The 25,878-nt window shown below is 44.7% G+C and overlaps 1 protein-coding gene across 8 annotated transcripts in view; it reads right to left on the reverse strand.

The window, feature by feature from the left end:
• Positions 1–591: 591 nt before the first annotated feature.
• LOC110529235 (1-phosphatidylinositol 4,5-bisphosphate phosphodiesterase beta-4) overlaps positions 592–25,878 on the reverse strand; it is a 142,944-nt gene continuing 117,657 nt past the window's right edge. For 7 of the 8 annotated variants that reach the window (XM_036985407.1, XM_036985409.1, XM_036985405.1 and 4 more), the window contains 20 exons: positions 24,594–24,689; positions 24,172–24,313; positions 23,647–23,731; positions 22,823–22,947; positions 21,879–21,930; positions 20,702–20,804; positions 20,255–20,419; positions 18,009–18,213; positions 16,071–16,159; positions 15,208–15,361; positions 15,046–15,098; positions 14,747–14,812; positions 13,989–14,104; positions 13,551–13,626; positions 11,459–11,634; positions 11,032–11,133; positions 10,015–10,072; positions 8,923–9,009; positions 8,736–8,772; positions 592–3,737 (listed from right to left, as the gene is read on the reverse strand). In XM_036985407.1, the coding sequence (XP_036841302.1) occupies positions 3,652–3,737; positions 8,736–8,772; positions 8,923–9,009; positions 10,015–10,072; positions 11,032–11,133; positions 11,459–11,634; positions 13,551–13,626; positions 13,989–14,104; positions 14,747–14,812; positions 15,046–15,098; positions 15,208–15,361; positions 16,071–16,159; positions 18,009–18,213; positions 20,255–20,419; positions 20,702–20,804; positions 21,879–21,930; positions 22,823–22,947; positions 23,647–23,731; positions 24,172–24,313; positions 24,594–24,689 (2,073 nt within the window). In that variant the 3' untranslated portion in view covers positions 592–3,651. The remainder of the gene's footprint in view (positions 3,738–8,735; positions 8,773–8,922; positions 9,010–10,014; positions 10,073–11,031; positions 11,134–11,458; positions 11,635–13,550; positions 13,627–13,988; positions 14,105–14,746; positions 14,813–15,045; positions 15,099–15,207; positions 15,362–16,070; positions 16,160–18,008; positions 18,214–20,254; positions 20,420–20,701; positions 20,805–21,878; positions 21,931–22,822; positions 22,948–23,646; positions 23,732–24,171; positions 24,314–24,593; positions 24,690–25,878) is intronic. The other variant, XM_036985412.1, reaches the window with a different exon arrangement.

Raw genomic sequence — 25,878 nt, forward strand, 5'->3', positions numbered from 1 at the left:
AGGAATTAACCCTGTAACCATGTGGAATTAACCCTGTAACCAAGAGGAATTAACCCCGTAACCAAGAGGAATTAACCCTGTAAACAAGAGGAATTAACCCTGTAACCATGTGGAATTAACCCTGTAACCAATAGGAATGAACCCTGTAACCATGTGGAATTAACCCTGTAACCAAGAGGAATTAAGCCTGTAACCATGTGGAATTAACCCTGTAACCATGTAGAATTAACCCTGTAACCAAGAGGAATTGACCCTGTAACCAAGAGGAATTAACCCTGTAACCATGTGGAATTAACCCTGTAACCATGTGGAATTAACCCTTCAACCATGTGGAATTAACCCTTCAACCATGTGGAATTAACCCTGTAACCAGGCGGAATTAACCCTGTAACCAAGAGGAATTAACCCTGAAACCATGTGGAATTAACCCTGAAACCATGTGGAATTAACAAATCCAAAAATATAAGTTAATAACATAATACATTGAATTTGAGCAAAAGACCATTCCTCCAGCTCCTAAAAAAACATGTTCATGGTGGGCTCTTTGTAGGTATCCCTATAGGCCAATAAACAAAGAGCCAAGACGACAGGTTTTATTTTACACCTGGATAGTTTATTGGTACACATACTATAAAACAGTATTAAAGGAACAGGGTAACAACAGTATTTTCATTGCTATAAGTTCGACAGTAGGCCTACGATATAAATACAAAAACACTCACAGGATGGTCTGTATGTCGACAAAGCTACAGTCAAAATAGAAAAAAAAAGAGGATATACAAATCGTAAAGGAAATGAAAAGGCGACATTGTTCAGCGAAAAGAATCTGCTTTCTCAACAAACTAGAGAGCAAGAGGTTACATGTCGTACAGGTCACACATAACAGAAACATTCAACTAGTGCAAAAAACATATCGTCTTAAACTACACACTATATTTAATATATAATATATATATATTTATATACCTTTATATAAATAACCCCTTATTTTGGCATTTATCATTCGTAAAATAATTTAAACGTCCTAGCAGACATTGAGTGGCACATATGAAAGCAATGGAATAAAATATAAAAGCACTTTTACATTTTTTTTAAACTCGTAATTCTGCACTAGATATGTGGCGAGAGGGTTCGTTCCATGTAGTGTGAGGTGCTAGAGAGAGAGCGAGAGATAATGAAATGGACTGAAACAGAAAAGACGAGAGGAAAAGAAAGAGGACAGGGGTTGATAATTGTCTTTCCCAGAAACCAACAGAAGTGCACTATTCCCCAGCCCTTGATTGACAGGGTCACCGGTGAACACCTTTTTGGTCAAAAGTAATTAACTACATACATTCCCATATATACAATACTCTCTCTACACCAGTTGAGTAAAACTACAGCAGAATTATACAGCAGAACGTTTAAAAGTACAAAAATCCGTAGGGGTTGTTGTCACTTATTGTGTATTTTGTGTAATATCTGTTTTGGTCAATCTTTGCGAGTGTAATGCCATGCAGTATGAATGCCTGACCACACATTTGTCTGTCTGTGTACACAGTATATGCACACAAACTACAGTACCCATGATTACTTCATAACAACGCTCCCACAATGCACCTCTCACTAAAATGGCCGCCTGTCCAATACTGTCACTGCCAGAGGTTAGGCTACCCTTTACCCAAATCTAACGTTCACCATAAGTGGGATGAAACTATATCTGACCCTAGATCAGATGTTAGGCGCAACTTCATCCAACTCCATTGTGTCATCATGGCTGAGACACAGCGAGCTATGAACGTCTGTTAAGTCCATCCTTACTGTCTCTACAAAACCAGAAACAACAACAAACTAGTACTTCCTGTCCTGACATGGTCTGTTTTGATATTCACTCCGATAGCCAATGAAGTGCTTTTCTACACAGCTATGCTTCATCACCGATAACACGGCACAGGAATATCTGATTTGAAATTAAATCAACTAGAAAGGCCCGCACAACATACTGTTCTGAGCTGCTAAGGGATGTGTCGCCAGCTAGCTCAGAGGCCAGTAAAGGGAATTAATAAGCATGTAAAAACCATGTAATAAGCGTGTAATAAGCCTGTTATTACCATACCTAATCGCCCTGGCTATGGCACAGGCAAGAACAGTACAGGGATTATATTGCAGCTGAGGTACAGTCAGAAGTGCATCTCAGAGCGCACACCATTTTAAACAATGTTTTCATTACTGAGGAATAAGCAGAGCTAGATGGGTGTTTCACTTACATTAGGCTGCTGTACTTATCGGGAGTCAAAGGGTCTATGAAAACACATTGTAGTGTATAGATTGTTGAAAATAGGTCCACGTTGGGAGTTTATGAAAACTTATTACGTTTGCCATTGACAAGTACAATACATTAACTGGTTATTTCTGAAGTGGCTAGAGAGGCCAGTGAAGGAAAAACTGGTCGATACAGTCATACCCCCTGCATACACTTCTGGCGGTGTGAGAATCTCAGGTGTAGGCTTTAGGTTTCTTGGGGTTGGGGGGGGGGGGAGAAATCATATAATACACATTCTGATGAAATAAAAAGTGTGCATGAAGGACAAGCCGCAGTGTTAAGGACTACCTGACGTTGGGTTTGGGGTTTTTCTCCGAACACCGTTCATCCAACGTTTGTCTTCATCTTTTTTTTTGTTGTTGTTGTTTTTTTTTTTTACATTCTTATCAAAACACAGAGAAACCTAGTGCACTGCTACATTTTCCAATTCGGTTATGATGGCCTACCACATATAAAGTGCTCAGGACATTACTTCAACTCTTGTGTAGCATACAGTATAATTCACATATTTTGTGCTGACATAAAATTCATAACTAATATATAGGTATTTTCCCCGTCCCATATTCTGGTGCTGTTATTGATACCCGGTACCATTAAAAATACAAAATAAAAGTCTTAAAAGAGTTTGAACAGAAAACATGATCTGTTAACTTCGGTTTGAGCCGTCATGACAACAGAAAGAGCAGACGTGATAGTACGTGTGTGTAAGGTGTGTTGTCTGTATCGTTATGTATGTGTACAGTGACTTTGATAATATCTGCAAACATTGCTTCCATTAAAAACAGATTTAAAAAAAAGATGGATGGAGGTGTATAAAAAGCAGATCCGGGAATGGTAGAGTGGTGGAAAAATGGAAAGGATGAAGGTTGGTTGTGTCTCTCAATGTTTCGGATGTCCCGTCCACCTTCCAAAAGCAGTCGCTCGTCTTACTGTCAATCACTGGTCTGCACCAATGGCTCCGCAGCACAGGGGAGCTGGGGATGTCTCAGAGTGGGGTTTTCAGTGGTTGGAGTGAAGGAGGGCAAGGTTTGGGAATAGCACGTGGGATAACTCTGTAACTGCGAGAGTGGTCAGAGATGGGAGGACAGACCCTGTGTAGGAAGTGGTTCATTGCAGAGGGAGATAATACAGGGATAGAGAATTATGAACTATGACAATATTGCCAGTTGAGGATGAAAGGCGGAATCTAGGGTGTGTGTGTGTGTAGTGGGGTGTGTGAGTGTGTCTGGGTCTCTGTGTCAGTTGTTTGAGAGGGCAGTGTCTGTGTGTGTGTCTCAGGTGCTAGTGGGGGTGTTCAGACCACTGTGGCTGGTCTGGGCAGTGTGTGTGTGTGTGTTTCTGTGTGTGTCTCAGGTGGTGGGAGTGGTTAAACCACTGTGGCTGGTCTGCGGTCCATCTCCTCCTCCAGCTTCACCATCTGCTGGATGTCCTTGGCCTGGAGGGAACCAACACACACACACTGTTACACACACAAACTGTTACACACACACCTCCCAATGCAAGAATCCACACACAGACTCCTACCAAAGGCAGGTACAGGATTCGACAGTGTACTACAGCAGTACAGTCATTTCTTGATGGAGACTACACTAACAGTACAACTACATTACCTAGGTCCGGTCCCAAATGAACACTTCCTGTCCTGTCCTAGTGTTGCAGCATAATGTGACATGATATCCAGGTGTCAGGAAGACTCGCAGTGATTAGTCGCAATGGAACGTCTCCTGGGTCGTTGTGCTTTTTAATGCTCCCATGACTCATCATAATGATCAATGACTCATGTAGACAGAACTGACTGCTGACACCCTGAGTGCTGCATGTTAAAACAAAGACGAGCTCTCTCTCTCTCTCTTTCTCCCCCCCCTCTCTCTTTTTCTCCCTCTCTCTCATAGAATAACATATCATCTGTAGGTAGAAAGGACCTGCAGCGAATCCACTTGAACTAAACAGAGCAGATACCATCAGATTCAACAGAAATAGGGAAACTGGAGTTGAAAAAGTTGACCAATCAAAGCAAAGTGGGGGGGGGGGGGGTCATATCCTGTGTGTGTCATATCCAATGACACACACTAGATCTGTGGTCACTTCAAGAAAGGTCGAAAGGAAGAAAGCATCATTAGTATTGGAGCAGGGTGTTACAGTGGTTGCTCAACTAAAAGTTTTTCTGCAGGACTTAGAGGTCATTTGTGGTTTAGTACGGTACCCTGCGTCACTACTTCATTGCTCCAGACCAGCGCAAGGGGGAGCTAGAGCACTGATTATGCTTTTGGGTCCCAAGGCGCTACTGTGTCTCTAAAAATACACTTGTTGTTTTGTTCCTACTAAAAATGTTGTTACACTAAGGTTTTTATTCTAAGAGAAACTTAGACTACAATTAGGGTGTGGAAATGTTAGGATTATTTTGTTCTTACTGTAGTACTGCAGCCTACTACTAAGCTATTATTATTAATTAATTTAGAATTATATAAGAGCCCCTTAGATATTCTCAAAGATTTATTATGAACCCTGTTTTTCACAAGCGTAGCAGGCTGTAAATTCTGCAAACAACATTTCTACTAGGACAATATATATTGGTCAAGGCTCCCGAGTGGTGCACAATGGGATTGCCTTGCAGTTCTCCAGCTGTATGCACTGACTAGGGAAACGTTCCCTGTTCTTTGGGTCTATCTGCACATTCAAACTAATACAATATAACTATTAATTGTCAGACTGCAGAGATGCCTAATAAACAAATGCAGGTGGCTTCTATCTTCAAAATGCTTTAAATGCTTTATTATCCAAATGTTTGAAATGCGTGTGGGCGACCTCATGCAACCGCAAAATGTCAGATGAAGCATATACTGCATGTACTGTAGTGTTTCTTCATCAGCATCTTTATGCTTTCGTTAATAAAATAATGATTAAAATACTCTTTCAAAATGCAGATGTTTATTTCCTTACGGATCCATAGCGAATTACTATGGGAATAAATATCACTGAATGACAGAAATATTGGAACAAAGTAGGCTAATGAAGGTAAACAAATTGTTGCTTACTGGAAAATACTCTTTCAAATCACACGGTCACGTTTTACAGCGCCATTATGGCTATTAGCAGGGCTATTCGAGGGAGAATTCTAATTTCAAATGCATTTCTTAGTTAGGTTGGCTATCAATTGGAACCTTTAACATGTGGAAGGGGGGGCAATTATTATTATTATTATGTATCACATTGATTGGGAGTCCCATAGGGCGGCACACAATTGGCACAGCGTTTCTCGCCCTCTAAAAACATTAATAAATGTTTTGGCCTTTACAAATATTATTTTGCCCTTTATTCAGATTACAATCGCTCACTTTTGTTTTTATGAATATTAAATAATCTCCAAAATATCATTATATATAATCAAGTTGATGGCACAGTCACATATCCCGGCACCTACATAAAGCTGAGTGACTCACTCATTCATGGCTTTGGACCAAAATAAAAAAGTACAAACATTCTTTTTGATAGGCTTTAATAAAGAAATGTTTTGGTTATCCTGACCTGGACAATATATAAAGTATTATAATAGCCCATCATGGGCTATTAGCAGGACAATATACCTTTACAACACCTCTCTGTAGTTTGATACATTGTGCAAGGCAATTGATCAAGATTAAAAGCTTTGTGGATGGGGCCTTCCGAGTGGTGCAGCGGTCTAAAACACTGCATCGCAGAGCAAACTGCGTTGCTAGAGACGCTGGTTCAAAACCCGTGCCGGCCGCCACCGGGAGACCCACGAGGCGGCTTTAATTTAGAATGTAACAATGTAATTATTGGCGAGGTCACGTCATTTAAAAAAATATTTTTAGATATACTGTAGGCCTACCGTAGGCGAAGTTAGTCTCACTAGTGTTGAGTAATGTGCTGTTAAAAGTGGTGTGGGTCTTATTTATTTAAAAAAACATTGAAGTTAGAAGCAACAGGATTTGAAGCAATAAGTATTTCAGCATTGTTTCGCGCTGCTCTGAAACAAGCATGGGGACTGGTCTTGATAAATCAATGAGATTTTGATTTTCAATACTCCGTTTGGGTATTCGTTACACTACAATTAGGGTGTGGAAATGTTATGCTCTTAGAACTATAGCCTACTCCCGACCGTCACGTTGTAAAACGCCATATTTTCCTAACGGAGTGGTGCAGCGGTCTAAGACACGGTCTAAGACACACAAACTGCGTTGCTACAGATACTGGTTCGATACCCGTGGGGCCGCCACCGGGTGACCCATGGGGAGGTTTTTGGTTTCTCTCCCTCTAAAAACAGAAATAAATAATTCTGAATAACAAACTGGCTTATACACAAATTAGTGAGAATGTCTCATCCCATGTTCAAGAATGGACTTTTTCCTCGCTCACTCTAGGTTAAATGAAAACCAAATAATCTCGAAAATATACATATATTTTTTTACCAAAGCGATTATTATTACTATTCATTAATTTACAATTACATTAAAGCCCCTTAGATATTCTCACAGACCACATTTGCTACAACAAAAAAATACCCCTTAGATATTAACTTCTTGGTGACAGGGGGGCAGTATTGAGTAGCTTGGATGAATAAGGTGCCCAGAGTAAACTGCCTCCTTCTCTGTCCCAGATGCTAATATATGCATATTAGTAGTAGTATTGGATAGAAAACACTCTGAAGTTTCTAAAACTGTTTGAATGATGTCTGAGTATAACAGAACTCATATGGCAGGCGAAAACCTGAGACAAATCCAACCAGGAAGTGGGAAATCTGAGGTTTGTAGTTTCATTTACGTGATTGCCTATCCAATATGCTGTGTCTATGGGGCCAGATTGCACTTCCCAAGGCTTAGAGCAGATGTCAACAGTCTTTAGAAAGTTGTTTGAGGCTTCTATTGTGGAAGGGTGTCGAATAAGAGCTGTTTCAACAAGTGGACTAGGCTGAGGCCAATCAGTTGTTTACTCTGTAATGTCATTTCCTCTGTAATGAATACGCTATTGTCCGGTTGGAATATTATTGAATATTTATTATAAAAAGACCCCAAGGATTGATTGTAAACACCGTTTGACATGTTTCTACAAACTGTAATGGAACTCTTGACTTTTCGTCTGGATTTTGCGCTCGCGCATTGTGCCTTTGGAAAAGTGAACTAAACGTGCAAACAAAACGGATGTATTTGGGCATAAATATGGACGTAATCGAACAAAACAAACATTTCTTATGGAAGGGGGAGTCCTGGGAGTGCATTCCGACGAAGATCAGCAAAGGTAAGTGAAGATTTATAATGCTATTTGTGACTTTTGTTGACTCCACAACTTGGCGGGTAACTGTATGGCTTGCTTTTGTGGCTGAACCGGTTCTCAGATGACTGAATATTGTGCTTTTGCCGTAAAGCTTTTTTGAAATCTGATACAGCGGTTGCATTAAGAACAAGTTTATCTTTAATTCTATGCAAAACATCAACTTTCATCAAAGTTTATTATGAGTATTTCTGTTATGATGTGGCTCTCTACAATTTCTTCAGATGTTTTGGAGGCATTTCTGAACACGGCGCCAATGTAAACTGAGGTTTTTGGATAGAAATATGAACTCGATCGAACAAAACATTCATCTATTGTGTAACATTGAGTCCTGCGAGTGTCATCTGATGAAGATCGTCAAAGGTTAGTGATTAATTTGATCTATCTTTCTGCTTTTTGTGACACCTCTCTTTGGTTGGAAAATGGCTGAATGCTTTCTGTGACTAGTTGCTGACCTAACATAATGGTATGTTCTGCTTTCGCCGAAAAGTTGGATTAATGAGAAGTGTCTCTTTAAAATGGTGTAAAATACTTGTATAGTTGAGGAATTGTAATTGTTTTGAATTTTGGCGCCCTGCAATTTCACTGGCTGTTGGCGAGGTGGGATGCTAGCATCCCGAACAATCCCAGAGGTTAATTTAGAATCATCCAATCCTCTTATGCTCTTAGTACTGTAGCCTCCTCCCGACCGGCACGTTGTACTGCGCCATATTTTCCGTTCCATCCTAACGGAAACCCTGATGGTTTAGTTTTTCCTGTAATAGAAACACCTTAATATTAATCAAATTAATTCAGATAAAATTTCTTAAAATCAATCCCATATACTTTGTTCTTACAAAAAAGGTTTTACATTCTATAGTAATGCCAATATTGAAGACTTTTAAATGCTTCTCAAAGATGCCCTCTGGTGGTCAAACTAGCACTAACTAGCATTAATGTTAAAAAGGGCTGACAATTAAATAACGTGCCATAGAATTCTGCAGCAGCCCGCAAGGTGTGCTGCAGTATGACGCAACTTTTAGAGGAGGAACCACTTGATTGGAGAAGGGTACATTGAGAGAGGGATGGTGGATGAAAAGAGGGAAGGAGAAGATGAGAAAGAGGGGTCAGAGGTTAGGAAGATGGGACGGATGGAAGCGCCTACCTTGACACTGTTTATTGGCATGATGTGATTTCAAAAGCTGTGCAAAAAACAAGCAAATCATATTATAAAAGGGATGAGAGAGAACATACATGTAACATACATGTACAGGCCATGACGAAATGACGACAAACAATGCAACTATGATTTATTTGTGTGCTAATCTGATCCTAAATCAGCGGTGAGTTACCTGCTCATTGAACTTGTCCAGTTCCTCTAGCTGTTCTTTCTGAGACTTTTCCAGTGTCTCCATCTCCTTCTGATGCTTCATAGCCAACTAGAGATGGAGGGAGGGAGGGAGGCAGGACAAATATGGAGGGAGGAAAAAGATTTGATTTATTATTTTACTGACTTTTATTTATTCAGGGGAACCGAATTGAGACCAGTGTCTCATTTACAACGGTGCCCCGAGGACACAAATTACATCAATACAGCAACAGCAGAAATATAAAAAACTACAAGACAGCTATAAATACATTACATCAGGTTATTACAAGTAATAATAGTCAATTGAAACAATAACACACTTCAGTGAACTCATTTAACAATAGGGTTCTAAACTGCCAGGGAATCCAGGTGTAATTTGTTTTGTAAAGTGTTCCACAACCGTGGTGCATAAAAACTAAAGGCCTTGATCGGGAGTCCCATAGGGTGGCACACAATTGGCCCAGCGTCGTCATGATTAGGGGAGGGTTTGGCGGGGGGAGGGGGGCTTTACTTGGCTCATCGCGCTCTAGCGACTCCTTGTGGCGGGCCGGACGCCTGCAGGCTGACGGCGGTCATCAGTTGAACAATGTTTCTTCCGACACTTTGGTGCGGCTGGCTTCCGGGTTAAGCAGGCGGGTGTTAAGTTGCGCGGTTTGGCCGGTCATGTTTCGGGGGACGCTTGACTCGACCTTCGCCTCCCGAGCCCGTTGGGGTGTTGCAGCGATGAGACAAGATCGAAATTGAGGAGAAAAAGGGGGTAAAATCCCCTAAAATTAAATATAAAAAAATAAAACTAAAGGCAGATTTACCAAACTTTGTGGAGACAAGCGGCACCTCAAGAGTTAACCAACCCTGCAAACGGTTTTGGTAACTCCTTTTTTTTTTTCAAGAGGGAATTTAGGTATGTTGGAAGCTTGTGGAGCAAGAGATGGAGAGAGGAGAAAGATAGAGAGAGGACTAAGAGAAATTTACATCAACATGTATCGGCTACGCAAACAATTACAAGGCTAAGGCCTTAGTTGATTCACCTCGACAGTGTCACAGCATTAGAATTAGTAGAAGATAGAACACCAACCCTTTTCCTCTCCTCAAGGAACTTTTTGGTGTTGCTGCTGTTCAACTCTCTAACTCTCCTGTGAAGAGAACGAGAGTGAGATTATAAGATTATAATAATTCATCAAGAAGTACAGATACAGTGTAGGCCCTTTCCTGCAGTCAAATGACCACATCGCCCTCTAGTGGCCTCATGGGTGGAATATTATTAACACATTTTATAATTTCATAATTAATAAACATACTTTTTTAAACGCAGAAAACGCTTTTGTTAGATCTCAGTCTTCTGTGATGTATATAAAGTGTAATATTGGAATGCCAACTCATAATTGAATACATTTCAACTCTATATCTGACGTGGTACATGTGTCTTCTTTTTTTAAGCCCATAACCATGTGTGTGAGGTGTATACTTTGTTTTCAAAGTAGATGTGTTTAAGACTACCAAGAAACACTTTGTGTGACCCTGATTTAGCTCCCTGCAGTAAAGGGATATTAAAGATGGAACCCGCAGTAGGGGGAAACATCGCCACTGTCCGCCCCACGGCAGTTGTTCTTGTTTTGTTGACAAAGCAGAGGTGGGGAGCACTGGAGGAGCGTTGGGCAACAAAAAAGAAGAAGAAGAAGACTGCAGTACATATGCTGCTGTTGTATCGCGTGTGCAATGATGTCCGAGGGAGAAGAAAAAAACTGTGTTGGTTGTTTGCTTTAACTTCTTTGTTGTTGTAATATCACACCAGGACGTGGCAGGTTCACCGTTAAGGACTCCATCTTTAAGGGGTGTTCATGGGGGATGCGTAAGACCTACATAGTATATATTCATCCTGACATAACCCACAGGTATTTGCCCAAAATAATGGAAACGCTTGAGTAAACGAGGGATACAAAGTACAATGAACAAAAATATAAACGCAACATGCAACAATGTCAAAGATTTTTACTGAGTTACAGTTCATAGAAGGAAATAAGTCAGTTGAAATAACCCCCCAACCCAGTGGTAAGTCAGTGAGTGATTAGTTGGCACTGCAGCGTGACCCCACCTTTCCCTCTCGGCCTTGTTCTTGATGGTCTTGTCCTGGCTGATGGCCTTGCTGTTCTCCATGGACGTCTTGGCCTGGTTGGCCCGCATCTCCTTGCTCTGCCTGAGAGGGAATGAGACAACAAAGCAAGGCCTGGTAAGGAACCCTCATCAAGTACACCTGACAGGGCAAACTCCCAGCTCAAAGTGCCCAAGATGGGTTCACATGTCAGATAATTAAGACACTCAAGGACATTCAGGGACATCACGCCTATAACATAATGCATGCGTGGTGTCCCAAGCCAAATCTCAGAATTTCCCGGTTTGAGCAGTAGGGTCAGTTGTTCTGGCTGTGTGCTACAGTTCGTGGACCAGTTTGAGATTCAGTGTTTACTTTGTGTGCCTTGCACATGCGTGTGCGCGTCTCTCTCTCTCTCTCTCTCTCTCACCGTTCGTGGATCAGTTTGAGCGAGAGAGTCTGTTGTTCCTGGACTCCACTCAGTAGTTTCTTGAGGTTTTCACACTGCTGGACCACGTGGATGTCCTTCATATCCTGCTCAATACTGCTGTGGGAGTTGATCATCTCTGACCACTCCTTAGTGTGTTGGGCTGTGATGTCCTTCACCTGTAGGCCACAGGATACACACTTACACCCTAAACACGTATACATTATATCACCTCTGACCGCTCCTTAGTGTGCTAGGCTGTAATGTCCTTCTCCTGTAATAAACACGTTACTTAAACACTACACACTAAACACTCCTTTAGTGCGCTACACTGTGATGTCCAACAACATAAACCCAGCAGTACAATCATATACAGTGCCTTGCGAAAGTATTCGGCCCCCTTGAACTTTGCAACCTTTTGCCACATTTCAGGCTTCAAACATAAAGATATAAAACTGTATTTTTTTGTGAAGAATCAACAACAAGTGGGACACAATCATGAAGTGGAACGACATTTATTGGATAGTTCAAACTTTTTTAACAAATCAAAAACTGAAAAATTGGGTGTGCAAAATTATTCAGCCCCTTTACTTTCAGTGCAGCAAACTCTCTCCAGAAGTTCAGTGAGGATCTCTGAATGATCCAATGTTGACCTAAATGACTAATGATGATAAATACAATCCACCTGTGTGTAATCAAGACTCCGTATAAATGCACCTGCACTGTGATAGTCTCAGAGGTACGTTAAAAGCGCAGAGAGCATCATGAAGAACAAGGAACACACCAGGCAGGTCCGAGATACTGTTGTGAAGAAGTTTAAAGCCGGATTTGGATACAAAAAGATTTCCCAAGCTTTAAACATCCCAAGGAGCACTGTGCAAGCGATAATATTGAAATGGAAGGAGTATCAGACCACTGCAAATCTACCAAGACCTGGCCGTCCCTCTAAACTTTCAGCTCATACAAGGAGAAGACTGATCAGAGATGCAGCCAAGAGGCCCATGATCACTCTGGATGAACTGCAGAGATCTACAGCTAGGGTGGGAGACTCTGTCCATAGGACAACAATCAGTCGTATATTGCACAAATCTGGCCTTTATGGAAGAGTGGCAAGAAGAAAGGCATTTCTTAAAGATATCCATAAAAAGTGTTGTTTAAAGTTTGCCACAAGCCACCTGGGAGACACACCAAACATGTGGAAGAAGGTGCTCTGGTCAGATGAAACCAAAATTGAACTTTTTGGCAACAATGCAAAACATTATGTTTGGCGTAAAAGCAACACAGCTCATCACCCTGAACACACTATCCCCACTGTCAAACATGGTGGTGGCAGCATCATGGTTTGGGCCTGCTTTTCTTCAGCAGGGACAGGGAAGATGGTTAAAATTGATTTGAAGATGGATGGAGCCAAATACAGGGCCATTCTGGAAGAAAACCTGATGGAGTCTGCAAAAGACCTGAGACTGGGACGGAGATTTGTCTTCCAACAAGACAATGATCCAAAACATAAAGCAAAATCTACAATGGAATGGTTCAAAAATAAACATATCCAGGTGTTAGAATGGCCAAGTCAAAGTCCAGACCTGAATCAAATCGAGAATCTGTGGAAAGAACTGAAAACTGCTGTTCACAAATGCTCTCCATCCAACCTCACTGAGCTCGAGCTGTTTTGCAAGGAGGAATGGGAAAAAATGTCAGTCTCTCGATGTGCAAAACTGATAGAGACATACCCCAAGCGACTTCCAGCTGTAATCGCAGCAAAAGGTGGCACTACAAAGTATTAACTTAAGGGGGCTGAATAATTTTGCACGCCCAATTTTTCAGTTTTTGATTTGTTAAAAAAGTTTGAAATATCCAATAAATGTCGTTCCACTTCATGATTGTGTCCCACTTGTTGTTGAATCTTCACAAAAAAATACAGTTTTATATCTTTATGTTTGAAGCCTGAAATGTGGCAAAAGGTCGCAAAGTTCAAGGGGGCCGAATACTTTCGCAAGGCACTGTACATTCCAATGAGATGAGAACTAGAGTGAAACTGAATCACTTTCTTCCACTGCTCTCTCAGATGTTTGTACGACGGACATTGCACGGTTACCTTGGCCTTGTGGTCTGTGGTCAGGTTCTCCACTTTACTCTCAGTCTCCTTCTTCAACTCTAGACAGTTGTTTTCTCTGTAGGGACGACAGAAAGATACTTGTTAGCTAGGTGAGACATGGTAGAACACATGGTAGGTGAGACATGGTAGAACACATGGTAGGTGAGACATGGTAGAACACATGGTAGGTGAGACATGGTAGAACATATCCACAACTGATCTCGGTTGAACCCAGAACAAAAAAAACTCACGGGATTTGGTCTGTTACTCAATTTACATAGTCTGTCCATGAGAGAATAATTCATGCCTAATGGCGTTGTGCTGGTGCTAGATATCCCAGAACGAATGTTTAACTTCAATGTCTCTTTCAGCCTTTCATTTTCATTGATTGGTTGACTGACTGACTGATTGACTGGTCTTTCAGGTCCTGATATTTACCCTCGTTTCTTGATGGCCTTCTCCAGCAGCTTCTCCTGTGTCTGCTTCTCCTTGTCGTGCAGAGCGATCATCTTGTCCACCTGGCTGCAGTGGGACTTCTGCATGATGGTGCAGTCCTGAGACGAAACGCCACATATTAATGACGATATCAGAACTGAGATAGCTTGGCCCAGCCTTTCTTAATCAAGTCATTTAGCATTGCAGTCAGCCAGACCATATAGCTGAGGACTAACACAACATCAGTACAGCATATTAAACTACTGGGTACATGTGTTGTAAAACATCAGTCAGTGTCATAACTGTTATGCAACAGAACAGGCAAAGACGGCAGACTGGTTGCTATGGTAAGCCCTACAAGAGTTCATCTCTTTTGTGTACGAACCAAAATATATATTTTTTAAACACAGGATTTCACAAGGACAGAGGTATTAGTGATTGAAGTCTAGCTAGTGTGTGTGTGTGTGTGTGTGTGTGTGTGTGTGTGTGTGTGTGTGTGTGAGGGGGGGAGTCATCTTAGCAAGTCTCTGGTGAGACCAAAGAGAAACACTGTCCATCTTAGGCTACATGATGCTGTGTGTGTGCGTGTGTACGTGTATGAATGTGTGTGTGTTTGTGGGGGCAGGGGTCAGGCAACAGTGAATGATGAAAAGAAAGGACCTCTCTCTCTCCATCAATGTGTGGACCTCAGAATGAACGATCTGTCCTGGTCTTCGCTCTGGGATCTGTCAACAGAAGAGCTTCCTAAAACATCAACCCACCTTGGCGTGCTTCTTCTTTAAAGAGTTCAGATCTTTCTGCTGCTTCTTAGTCAGTTTAAGGTACGTCTGAGGAGAGGAAAAACGGATTATTGGAGCCAGACTGAACTGGCTAAATCAAAAGGACAGCAGGCTAAAAGACACAGACTGTGTGAGGAATGACAGTGCTGCCCTCCCCCCCTCTGTTTCTCCTGCAGGACCACGAGCTGATGAGAAACTAACAAACCGCAGAACCACTGGGAAAGGTGTGGTGGAAACCACAGGAACTGTGACGGTTATGATTAGAGGTGAGCTAGTCTTACCTTCATCTGTTTCAAGTCATCAATGTTCACATGCGGCACGAGGGTGTTTGTATCTACAAGAGAGAGAAATGGAAAACGTCTCAATTGTACCAATGCTAGGTCTCAGATTGTGTGTGTGCATGTGTGTGTATGTATGTGTGTATCTGTGTGTGTGTGTCGTACCCTTCTTGGTCTCCGTGGTGTTGTTCTGGGCAGACTTAGAGGACTGAGCCGGGTCCGAGCTGGTCTGTGGCGTGACGTTGGTCTTCACGTTGGCGTTCACCTTCCCTTTCTTGTCGTTCTTCGAACTCTCGTTTGGCACGTCCGCTATGTCACTCTGGAGAGCGGGAGGGGGAGGAGGAGAGAGAGGGAGGGGGAGGAGGAGAGAGAGGGAGGGGGAGGAGAGAGAGGGAGGAGGAGGAGGAGAGAGAGGGAGGGGGAGGGGGAGAGAGAGGGAGGGGGAGGAGGAGAGAGAGGGAGGGGGAGGAGGAGAGAGAGGGAGGGGGAGGAGGAGAGAGAGGGAGGGAGGGGGAGAGAGGGAGGGAGGGGGAGAGAGAGGGAGGGGGAGGAGAGAGGGAGGAGGAGGAGGAGAGAGAGGGGGAGGAGGAGAGAGAGGGAGGGAGGGAGGGAAAGAGGGAGGGAGGGAGGGAGGGAGGGGGGGGGGGGGGGGGGAGAGGCAGAGAGAGGGAGGGAGGGAGGGGCAGAGAGAGCGTCTCAGGACCATGGATGGAAATCTTTCTCACGCACTTTGCAAAAAAGTCACATTATTGCATTTCCATATAGATGTCAAGATTGAGTGATATTTGACCTTTTCACCTAACTCACCCCTAAGAACATTTTCTTATCCAGGGACCTTACAAGTGACAGAGCTCGGTAGCTACTAAACCAGTAGCCAAAGCAATTCAACATACGCCAACATAAGACATATCCCACACAGTGACGATGTACTGTGTGCGCTGTAGCCAAGAATGGAACAGCTGACTACAGTGGGTATACAGTACGAGGCTAACAGAATCAATAGTGATGGATCAAACAGGTGTCAGTACCGTTTCAATCCCCAGAGCTCTCATCTGGTCCGCTCTCTTCTCTGCTATGGACAGGAACTTCTTTGGGTCCGACAGGGCGTCCACGATGGCTAGGGAGAAGACAGGAGATTCATCAATAAGCTGGACTATACTAGGGCCGGGACGATACCGGGCATCGCGATACTCAAGGAAACAAAACACAAAGGGGATTTAACTTCTTTATGTTGTTCTCCAGAGTCACGTGTATTTATTTTCCAAGCTATAGCACGCAATATTTGACAGGCAGCAGTTTTTTTAAAGGACCGAAGAGTTCGGTTTACTTCGTGTTTTCAGTTTTGCCATTTGCAAAAAAATATTGCGATAACTGGTATCGTCACGGACCTAGACCACACAGGAAAAGACTGGAACGTGCTGTCCATGCCCAAGTTGATGCACTTGGAGAAGTCTGATAACTCCAATGGGCTTCCGTCATCGTTCAAAGGCTAAACACAGTCGATACCCAGAAAGACACGCAAAAGAAGACAACATTCTAACATATACCTGGGCAGGTATACGTTTGAGTAGACATTATGGAAGCCTACTGCAAAAGGCGGAAAATGACGCCGGCTCTATTTGGATACGGAACATTCACGCATCCTTTCAACACTGCCCTGGGTTGTCGTCATAACGACTGCCCGGACCATGCCCCTGGGATTGGCTTAACGACTAGTCAATCTTGTGTATCTCCATGCCGGCATCTGTCTAGAAGTGGCTATTACACCAGCTCTGCTACCATCATCATTTGCTCTGTGTCATTACTTCTGATGTAGAATACACTGTAGGGCAGGGCACCCTGAGGGAAGGATGGAAGGAGGGAAGGAAGGAAGGAGGGAGGGAAAAAGGGAAACCCAGTTTGTGCCCTTCCTTCCGTCTCTTCTCCTCTTCTTCTCCCTCTTTCTTCCTCTTCCTCGCTTTTCTTCCCTACCTCTCCCGCTTTTCTATTTCTCCTCTGTTCACCTCCCTCTCGCCTTCCCTGTTCTCCCACTCTCCTCCCTCTCCTCTCCCGTCTTCCCTCATCTCCTTCCCTCTCCCCAGATCCTTCTGCATCCACTTCAGTATCTACTATGAATACATTGAATGCAGATATAAATTGGACCTTGTGTGTGTGGTATGAAAGAGATAGACAAAGGACCAGCTGAGGAAGGGACAATGGAAGCTCATATTCCCAGCACATGCACACACACACACACACACACACACACACGGAGGTCCATTCAGTATGGGCTAATACGGTCTACATACTCAAGTGTTAATAACTAAATAATATAGATGTCAATAAAGTTCAGTAGCACACATCTGTATTGTATTTAGGCCAATAGGGGTTCACACACACACACACACACACACACACACACACACACACACACACACACACACACACACACACACACACACACACACACACACACACACACACACACACACACACACACACACACACACACACACACACGTTATGTTCTTCTATCCTCGTGGGGACCTACAATTAATTTACATTCAAAATCCTATTTTCCATAACCCCTTACCCTAAACCTAACCCTAACCCTTACCATAACCCTAGCCCTAACCCTTACCATAACCCTAACCCGTAACCCTAAACCTAACCCCTAACCCTTACCATAACCCTAACCCGTAACCCTAACCCTAACCCTTACCATAACCCTAACCCGTAACCCTAAACTTAACCCCTTACCCTAAACCTAACCCCTAAGCTTAAAATAGCTTTTGTCCTAATGGGGATGTGAGAAAAGTCCCCACGAGGGAGAATTTTCCTTATTTTACTATCCTTGTGTGGGCATTTGAGGATTTTAGGTCCCCAGAAAGATAGAACACACACACACACACACACACACCGTCTTCTGCCCCTAACCTATGTCTGTGTATTAGCAAGGGAGTGTGTGTCAGTGTGTGTCTCCTCACCTCCGAAGCCTTCGGGTACGTAGGTCTTGAGTACTATGTTGCAGAAGACGGTGGGTAAAGACAGAGGCTTGTTCCCTTCGTTGCGTAGAGAGATGTGTCTGTATCCTGCCTGTAGACCCTCCAATGGCAGAATCCTCTGACCTATCAGCTTATTATTGTCATCATACACAGCTATGCGCAGCACAGCCAGGTCTGGTAAAATCACCTGGGTGAGAGAGAGGAGGGGAGAGAGAGGGAGGGGGGGAGAGAGGGGGAGGGGGAGAGAGGGGAGGGGAGAGAGGGAGAGGGGAGAGAGAGGTAGAGGGGAGAGAGAGGTAGAGGGGAGAGAGGGGGAGGGGATAGAGGGGGAGGGGAGAGAGAGGTAGAGGGGAGAGAGTGGGAGGGGAGAGAGGGGGAGGGGAGGGGAGAGAGAGAGGGGAGAGAGGGGGAGAGAGAGAGAGAGAAAGGAGGGGAGAGAGGGGGAGAGAGAGAGAGAGAGAGAGAGAGAGAGAGAGAGAGAGGGGAGAGGGGAGGGGAGAGAGGGAGAGGGGAGAGAGAGAGAGAGAGGGGAGAGAGAGCGGAGGGGAGAGAGAGCGGAGGGGAGAGAGAGCGGAGGGGAGAGGGGAGAGAGAGCGGAGGGGAGAGGGGAGAGAGAGGAGAGAGGGATGAATTCCACTAGAATGAGTGAAAGTATATACAGTAGAAACATTATGAGGACTGGATTTTCATTCAGCACTTTATATAAGAGGAATGCACGCACGTATGCGCACACACACGTGAATGAACACACAGTGTGAGAGAAATTCGCAGACGGATACAGAACAAAGATGATAATAGTATATACCCAGCAGTGATGATAACATACTGTAGCTAGGCTTTATACTGTATATGTTTACAACAATAGCCCATAGACAAGGACATTACAGAACCATCAACTCATCAGCAAGCAGGGAATGGGTGTGTGTGTGTGTGTGTGTGTGTGTGTGTGTGTGTGTATGTGTGTGCTCGTAGAATGGCCTTGCATTTGGAGATAAGAGAAGAGCGAGGGGAAGAGAGGGATGAATAATAATGGAAGGAGAGAGTAGGTGAGAGATAAAGGAGAAGAACAGTCAGGAAATGGATATAACCTGTGTGTGTGTGTGTGTGTGTGTGTGTGTGTGTGTGTGTGTGTGTGTCTGTCTGTCTGTGTGTGCATGTCTAAACATGTGTAATTGTCTGTGTATAAGTGCGTGCAACTCTGAATGTATTTTTCCAGCACCGTGTGAGATGGCCCTCCTGATGACAGTGTGTGTGTGTGTGTGTGTGTGTGTGTGTACGTCTCCCGAAGCACTGCGGCAGCAGGCTGTGATTGATGGTGTGTGTTGGAGCTGGAGTCACAGTCATGGCTGAGAGACTTCTTATTCTGCTGAGAGCAGCACTATCACACACACACACACGCCCGCGCACGACCAGCCAGTCTCCCCCCTCACATTCGTACCCCCCCGTTCTATTGTTCTCCACGTCCTTCTCGCTCTCCTTTTCCGTTCTACCTTTCTCCTTTATTCTTTCTTTCTCCTTTTCCTTCTTTTTCCTTCTCTCCCTTTCTCCCTGGTTCGCTCCTTTACCCTCCTACTCTTTCTCTCTCTCTCTCTCTCTCTTATCCCCATTCTGTCGCTCAGTGCACTGTATATCTGTACCCTTCTCTTCCTCTATTTGCTCTCTTCTCTCTCTCTCTTTCTCTTTGTCCTGCCTTCTCTCTCATGGTATGCATCTGTTCCCCCTTCTCCCCCCTCGTTCTCTGCAGTAAAGACACACTGAGTAGTTCTGAGTACCACAGGGCCATCAGCTCCACCCCAACCAACCCCAACTCTCCCTCCCTCCCTGCTTCCCACCCACCCTCCCTCCCTCCCTCCCTGCCTCTCTCCCTCCCTGCCTCCCTCCCTCCCTCCCTGCCTGCCTCCCCCCTCCCTCCGGTGTTCAGCTCCAAGACAGTATCTACCAGTAAACCGCCATGCACCTCTGAACTATTAGTTGTCTCTTCCATCCTATTCCAACTCAAGTTTTCTGTTCCCTCTTCCCTGTACCTTTCTAAATACGCGCTTTCCTCTTCTCTCCTTTCTTCTTCTCTATTGTCAGGCATTTCTTCAGTCTCTCTAATCCCTTTGTCCCCCTCTTCCATGCTTCGCTCCGCTCCTCCTCTCTCCCACCCCATCCCCCTCTCCTCTCCCCTCCTATCGGTCCCTCCATCGTCTTCCCTCCCTCTCTTTTCCTCTCCCGTCCCTCCGTACCTTCCGGAAGACGAAAGGCTCTTCGTTGTAGGCGGGGTTCAGGCCGTTGTTCATCACCATGCGCGTGCGGAACTCTTTGCGGATGGTGTCCGTGGGCAGCCCGTACATGTCCACCTCCACGTAGGTCCCAATCTTCTTATCAGACAGGAACTGACCAGAGAACACCTGGGAGCAAACAACAATACAATAGAATACATCTTCAAAAAATGTCTTTCACTTTTTGGGCCATGACTCCCCCCCCCCCCCCCCCCCCCCCCCCCCCCCCCCCCCCCCCCCCCCCCCCCCACACACAAGCGAGATTCAGGTTTCTCTAATCTTCGCAGCACATCTATTTCCTCTCTTGGATTCGCCTTTATATAGTGATTATGTGCAGATAGACTACAACAAAACGCCAACTACCTCCATCTCCCTCTCTGCCCTGTGAACTCTGAACCCCTGACCTCATACCTGTACACTGCAGGTAGCAGCAATGACCCCGTCCACAGGTGTCTCTGAGAAGGGGTCGAACATCCTGTCTGAGCGACGCATGAAGTCTGGCTTCAACAGATACCTGGTGGAAGAGAGCGGCGGGACGGTGGCCAAGCAGGGTCAAAAACACAAACTCTTGACTCTATGTTTAAACACTTTCTGTAAACGCGCTAGTATAAGAGTTTACAAATGTGGGGCACAAGAGCCACATCTAAATTGTGTTGCAGAGATAGCTAGATGCATAACTAGATGAAAGGATTGGTGGCTGTACCAATGAGTACAAAAGTGATCATTAGTGCGATATCACTTGCATTAGTGCTAAAAGGTTACAGTGAGTCAGCCTGAATCCTTACGATGTGATCCTAGCCTGCGTGTTCGGGAGTTGGGTTAGGACGGGAGACACATTAGGAGAGACTGTGAGTGTGTGTGCTTGAGAGAGAGAGAGAGAGAGAGAGAGAGAGAGAGAGAGAGAGAGACAGAGAGACAGAGAGAGAGACAGAGAGAGAGAGACAGAGAGAGAGAGAGAGAGAGAGAGAGAGAGAGAGAGAGACAGAGACAGAGAGAGAGAGAGAGAGAGAAAGAGAGAGAGAGACAGAGAGAGCGAGAAGGGTCAATATTACATGTATAGTGTGAGGTATGAATCTGACAATCATTAAGGGGGAGAGTCGCATTAGAAGAAGCATTAAGAGATAGGGGTGTGTGAGTGTGTGTGAGTGACATTATATAAGGGTGAGAGTGGCATTAAAAGCGCATTAAGAGATAGGGGTGTTTCTGTCGTTACTGATCTCCTCCCATATGAAATATCTGACATGAGGGGTGAAAGCCTAGCCCCAGGACAGAGGCAGAGAGAGAGGAGAGAAAGACGGAGAGAAAGACGGAGAGAACGGAAGAGAGACAGAAAGGATAAGAGGAGGAAAGCGGGGAGCCCCATCAGTGAGACAGTGGCAGAGCGAGAGGAGCGCCGGCTCCTGCCATCTGATTGGCTCTGAGGAGGACGGTGGCTACGATCGCCGCCGGCGGCCACTAATGAGATGCGACACGCTTTAATTGATGAGCTTTCAGAGAGGAGAGAAAGGGACGGACGGACGAGGAGGGATGGAGAGGGGAGAAAGAGAAAGGAGGGAGGGAGGGAGCGAGGAATGGCAGTAACACCTACCCACAGGATCCATTGTACTCATACTTTCCCTGGTTCAACTGCATGGCCAAATCTAAGACAGGAGAGAGAGAGAGGGTCTGTTTAGGTGCTACTAAGATTGGAAATCACAGACGCACACAGTCACGTGCGGACACACATACTCTTCTTGAAGCGGACACACACATTACGGCAACACAGGCAACATTTTTCAGGTCGATTCAATTCATTTGTGACATGTTGACTTCTTCAACCACTACGTTGCTGTTGAAAATCCCAGAGGGAGAGAGAAGAGAGGAAGGTTTTCCACCTCACTACCATCTCTTCTCCCCCCGCTCTCTCTCCCCTCCGGCACTCACCCCCCTCCAGCCCTACACATGCCCACTCACAGGGGGCCATATGTTCCAACCTCATTGCCCTCAGACATGGGGCAGCATCTGCTAACTACAGATGCTTGAATGTGTATTTGTGTGTGTGTGTGTCAGTGAGAGAGGGAGAGAGAGAAATACTAAGAGAGAGACAGAAAGAGAGAGAGAAAGAGAGAGAGAGAGATACTAAGAGAGAGACAGAAAGAGAGATAAAGAGAGAGACTAAGAGAGAGACAGAAAGAGAGAGAGAAAGAGAGACAGAAAGCGAGAGAGAGAGAAAGAGAGTGACTAAGAGAGAGAGAGAGAGAGAGAGCGACAGAGAGAGCGGGAGAGAGAGCGACAGAGAGAGAGGGAGAGTGTGTCTGTGAGAGCATGTGTGTTGTAGGGGGTAAAATGACTCACCATGAACAGGAAGCAAATACTAGGGCTTGTTTTTGTGTGTGTGTGTGTGTGTGTGTGTGTGTGTGCGCGTGTGTCTGTTGCATCCCTCATCCCTCGGATTGACAGCGGCATAGGGTTATGTGAGGGGGTGTGTGTCCGTTTTGTATTTACAGTACGAGGCTGTCTGCGCGGTGGGGTTAACATGCTCCAGTACAGTACCTGGGGTCTGGTAGTTAAGGGAGACCATCTGGCAGCCTGCGTTCCAGAAGATCTGAGGCATGTAATTACTGGAGTCCACCCTGCCTCCTTTAGGGTAGATCCGACTCATCTGACGCTTGTTGTAGCTGGACGCCAATGTTCGGAACATAACGCAGATATGGTGTGAGAGCGCTTGTTCATGTGTGTGTGTGGAAGTTGCGGGGGGGGTTGTGTGAGTGTATGTATGGTGTGTGTTCTGTAGGGTTGCACTGTACATACACCACCTGAGGTCTGGAAGTTGAAACAGTGGTCTGTGTGTGTGTGTGTGTGTGTGTGTGTCGAGTCGAACAGACCACAGGCCTATTTTTAGAAGGTAACAGCTTGGGTCCTGCATTCCCACTGGAATGTGTGTGTGTGTGTGTGCGTGTGTTCCCCATTCCAAAAGGCACATTGTTCTCTCCCAGAGGAACTTGAGCAGTTTTTTCCACAGATGGAGACTTTGAAACAAACAAGGTATAAGTTCAGGATCGTCTGACCCTCCCTGTCACAGCTCATATCTGGGTGACCTAAAACTGCTACGACCTTTCAGATCTGGTCCAGAGGACCCACTATGGATACTGGTTTTGTTCAGTTGATTTTAATGCAGTCATTCATTAAGATAAATAGCAGCATGACGGACTATGGACGACTACTTTAAAGGTCAGGAAATATTGGAGACATTTATTTTTGGGGTTGTTTACTTTTGAGATGGTTGATTTTTGATGTTTTAATGTTTCTTCGTTGTGTCTGCGTTGCCTGTGTGTATTGGCATGCTGTGTGAGTGTTGACACTGGACCAAAGGATACTTGACAAACTCGATGGCGTTGGTCTTCAGATAACCCAGACCCACTGACTCATTAAATGACGACATGTTGTGGTGGATGTTCCTCTCTAAAGGGAGAAGAGAAAGTAGTTACAATGAGAGTGAATAGAGAGAGAGAGAGAGAGGGCAAGAGAGAGAGGGCAAGAGAGAAAGAGAGCGAGAGAGAGAGAGAGAGAGAGAGAGAGAGAGCGAGAAAGAGAGCGAGAGAAGGGAAGAGAGAGCGAGAGAGGGCAAGAGAGAGAGAGAGAGGGCAAGAGAGAGAGAGAGCGAGAGAAGGCAAGAGAGAGAGAAAGAGAGAGGAAAGAGAAAGAGAGAGAGAGGGCGAGAGAGGGCAAGAGAGAGAAAAAAAGAGAGAGATAAGGGAAGAGAAAAAGAGAGAGGGAGCATCTGAAAAGCGCCATACTCCAACTAACCCGCATAGCTCTGGAAGTTCTACAAAAAGCTTTAAGTTGACCACGGCAAAACACACAAAACCAATTGATTCAGCATAACCGGAATTGGAGACTACCTTCTGCGACGTCGAAGCTCTGGAACTTGACAGGCTGTGCGTAGTTGACCATGGCAGAGAGGTAGGGGTGGATGTTGGTGGTGGCTCCTACGTACGTGTACGAGGCTATCAGAGCCTCCTCGTCATCCGTCGTCTCGCCAGTCTACACAGGAGCAGAAAACACACAGCTGTTTTACACGCTAACACACACCTCTGTTGTCTCCCAGTCCCCACTATGTACACAGGGAAGCCTCGAGTCTGAATCTAAAACGAAGTCATTATAAAGCACAACGCCAGTTACACTCTCGTGATCAATACGTGCCTTCCCTGTCCAGAGAAAGAGCTTTACAAGAGCTACAGGTTAGAGAGAAGGCGACACGCTCGACGGTAAGGGAGAGGTTAGTAAAAGAGAGAAAGGGGGGCAGCTGAACCGACTCGCACACCTTCTTGTTGTTGTTATCCTCAGACGCCTCGGAGATGTCTGTGGCGTCTGTTGCTTCTGTGGCCTCAGACATCTCTGTTGGATCCTCCTCCACCACCTGAACACACAACAACAGTCCATTATAAACCATGGTGAAATACACTGCGCCATGGGGTGACACATACATACTCGTTTACTGTTCTATTTATGCTGCTAACCAGTTTATCATAGCAATAAGGCACCTTGGGGTTGGTGGTATATGGCCAAGGTACCACGGTGAAGGGCTGTCATCCAGGCACTCCACCTCGCGTCGTGCGTAAGAACAGCACTTAGCCGTGGCATATTATCTAATATACCACACCCCTTCGGGCCTCATTGCTTAAAGATACCGGGCCTTCAGAAAGTATTCCCATCCCTTGACTTTTGCCAGGTTTTGTTGTGTTACAGCCTGAATATAACATTTATTCATTTAAAATGTTGTGTCACCGATCTACAGTTAATACCCCATAACGTCAAAGTGGATACGAAAATATATATACAGTGGGGCAAAAAAGTATGTAGTCAGCCACCAATTGTGCAAGTTCTCCCACTGAAAGATGAGAGAGGCCTGTAATCAACTATGACAGACAAAATGAGAAGAAAAAATCCAGAAAATCACATTGTAGGATTTTTTTATTAATTTATTTACAAATTATGGTGGAAAATAAGTATTTGGTCACCTACAAAAAAGCAAGATTTCTGGCTCTCACAGACCTGTAACTTCTTCTTTAAGAGACTCCTCTGTCCTCCACTCGTTACCTGTATTAATGGTACCTGTTTGAACTTGTTATCAGTATAAAAGACACCTGTCCACAACCTCAAACAGTCACACTCCAAACTCCACTATGTCCAAGGCCAAAGAGCTGTCAAAGGACACCAGAAACAAAATTGTAGACCTGCATCAGGTTGAAATAATAATTGTGTCCTTCAAACTTTGCTTTCGTCAAATAATCCTCCATTTGCAGCAATTACAGCCTTGCAGACCTTTGGCATTCTAGTTGTCAATTTGTTCCCTAAATAGTTTGGAGCTGTGCTTTGGGTCATTGTCCTGTTGTAGCAGGAAATTGTCTCCAATTAAGCGCCGTCCACAGGGTACGGCATGGCATTGCCAAATTGAGTGATAGCCTTCCTTCTTCAAGATCCCTTTTACCCTGTACAAATCTCCCACTTTACCTCCACCAAAGCACCCCCAGACCATCACATTGCCTCCACCATGCTTGACAGATCTTTTCAGCATCTGAAAAGCATCTTTTCATTTTTTCTGCATC

Source organism: Oncorhynchus mykiss, chromosome 8 (assembly GCF_013265735.2).
Source record: "Oncorhynchus mykiss isolate Arlee chromosome 8, USDA_OmykA_1.1, whole genome shotgun sequence".
Taxonomy (NCBI): domain Eukaryota; kingdom Metazoa; phylum Chordata; class Actinopteri; order Salmoniformes; family Salmonidae; genus Oncorhynchus; species Oncorhynchus mykiss.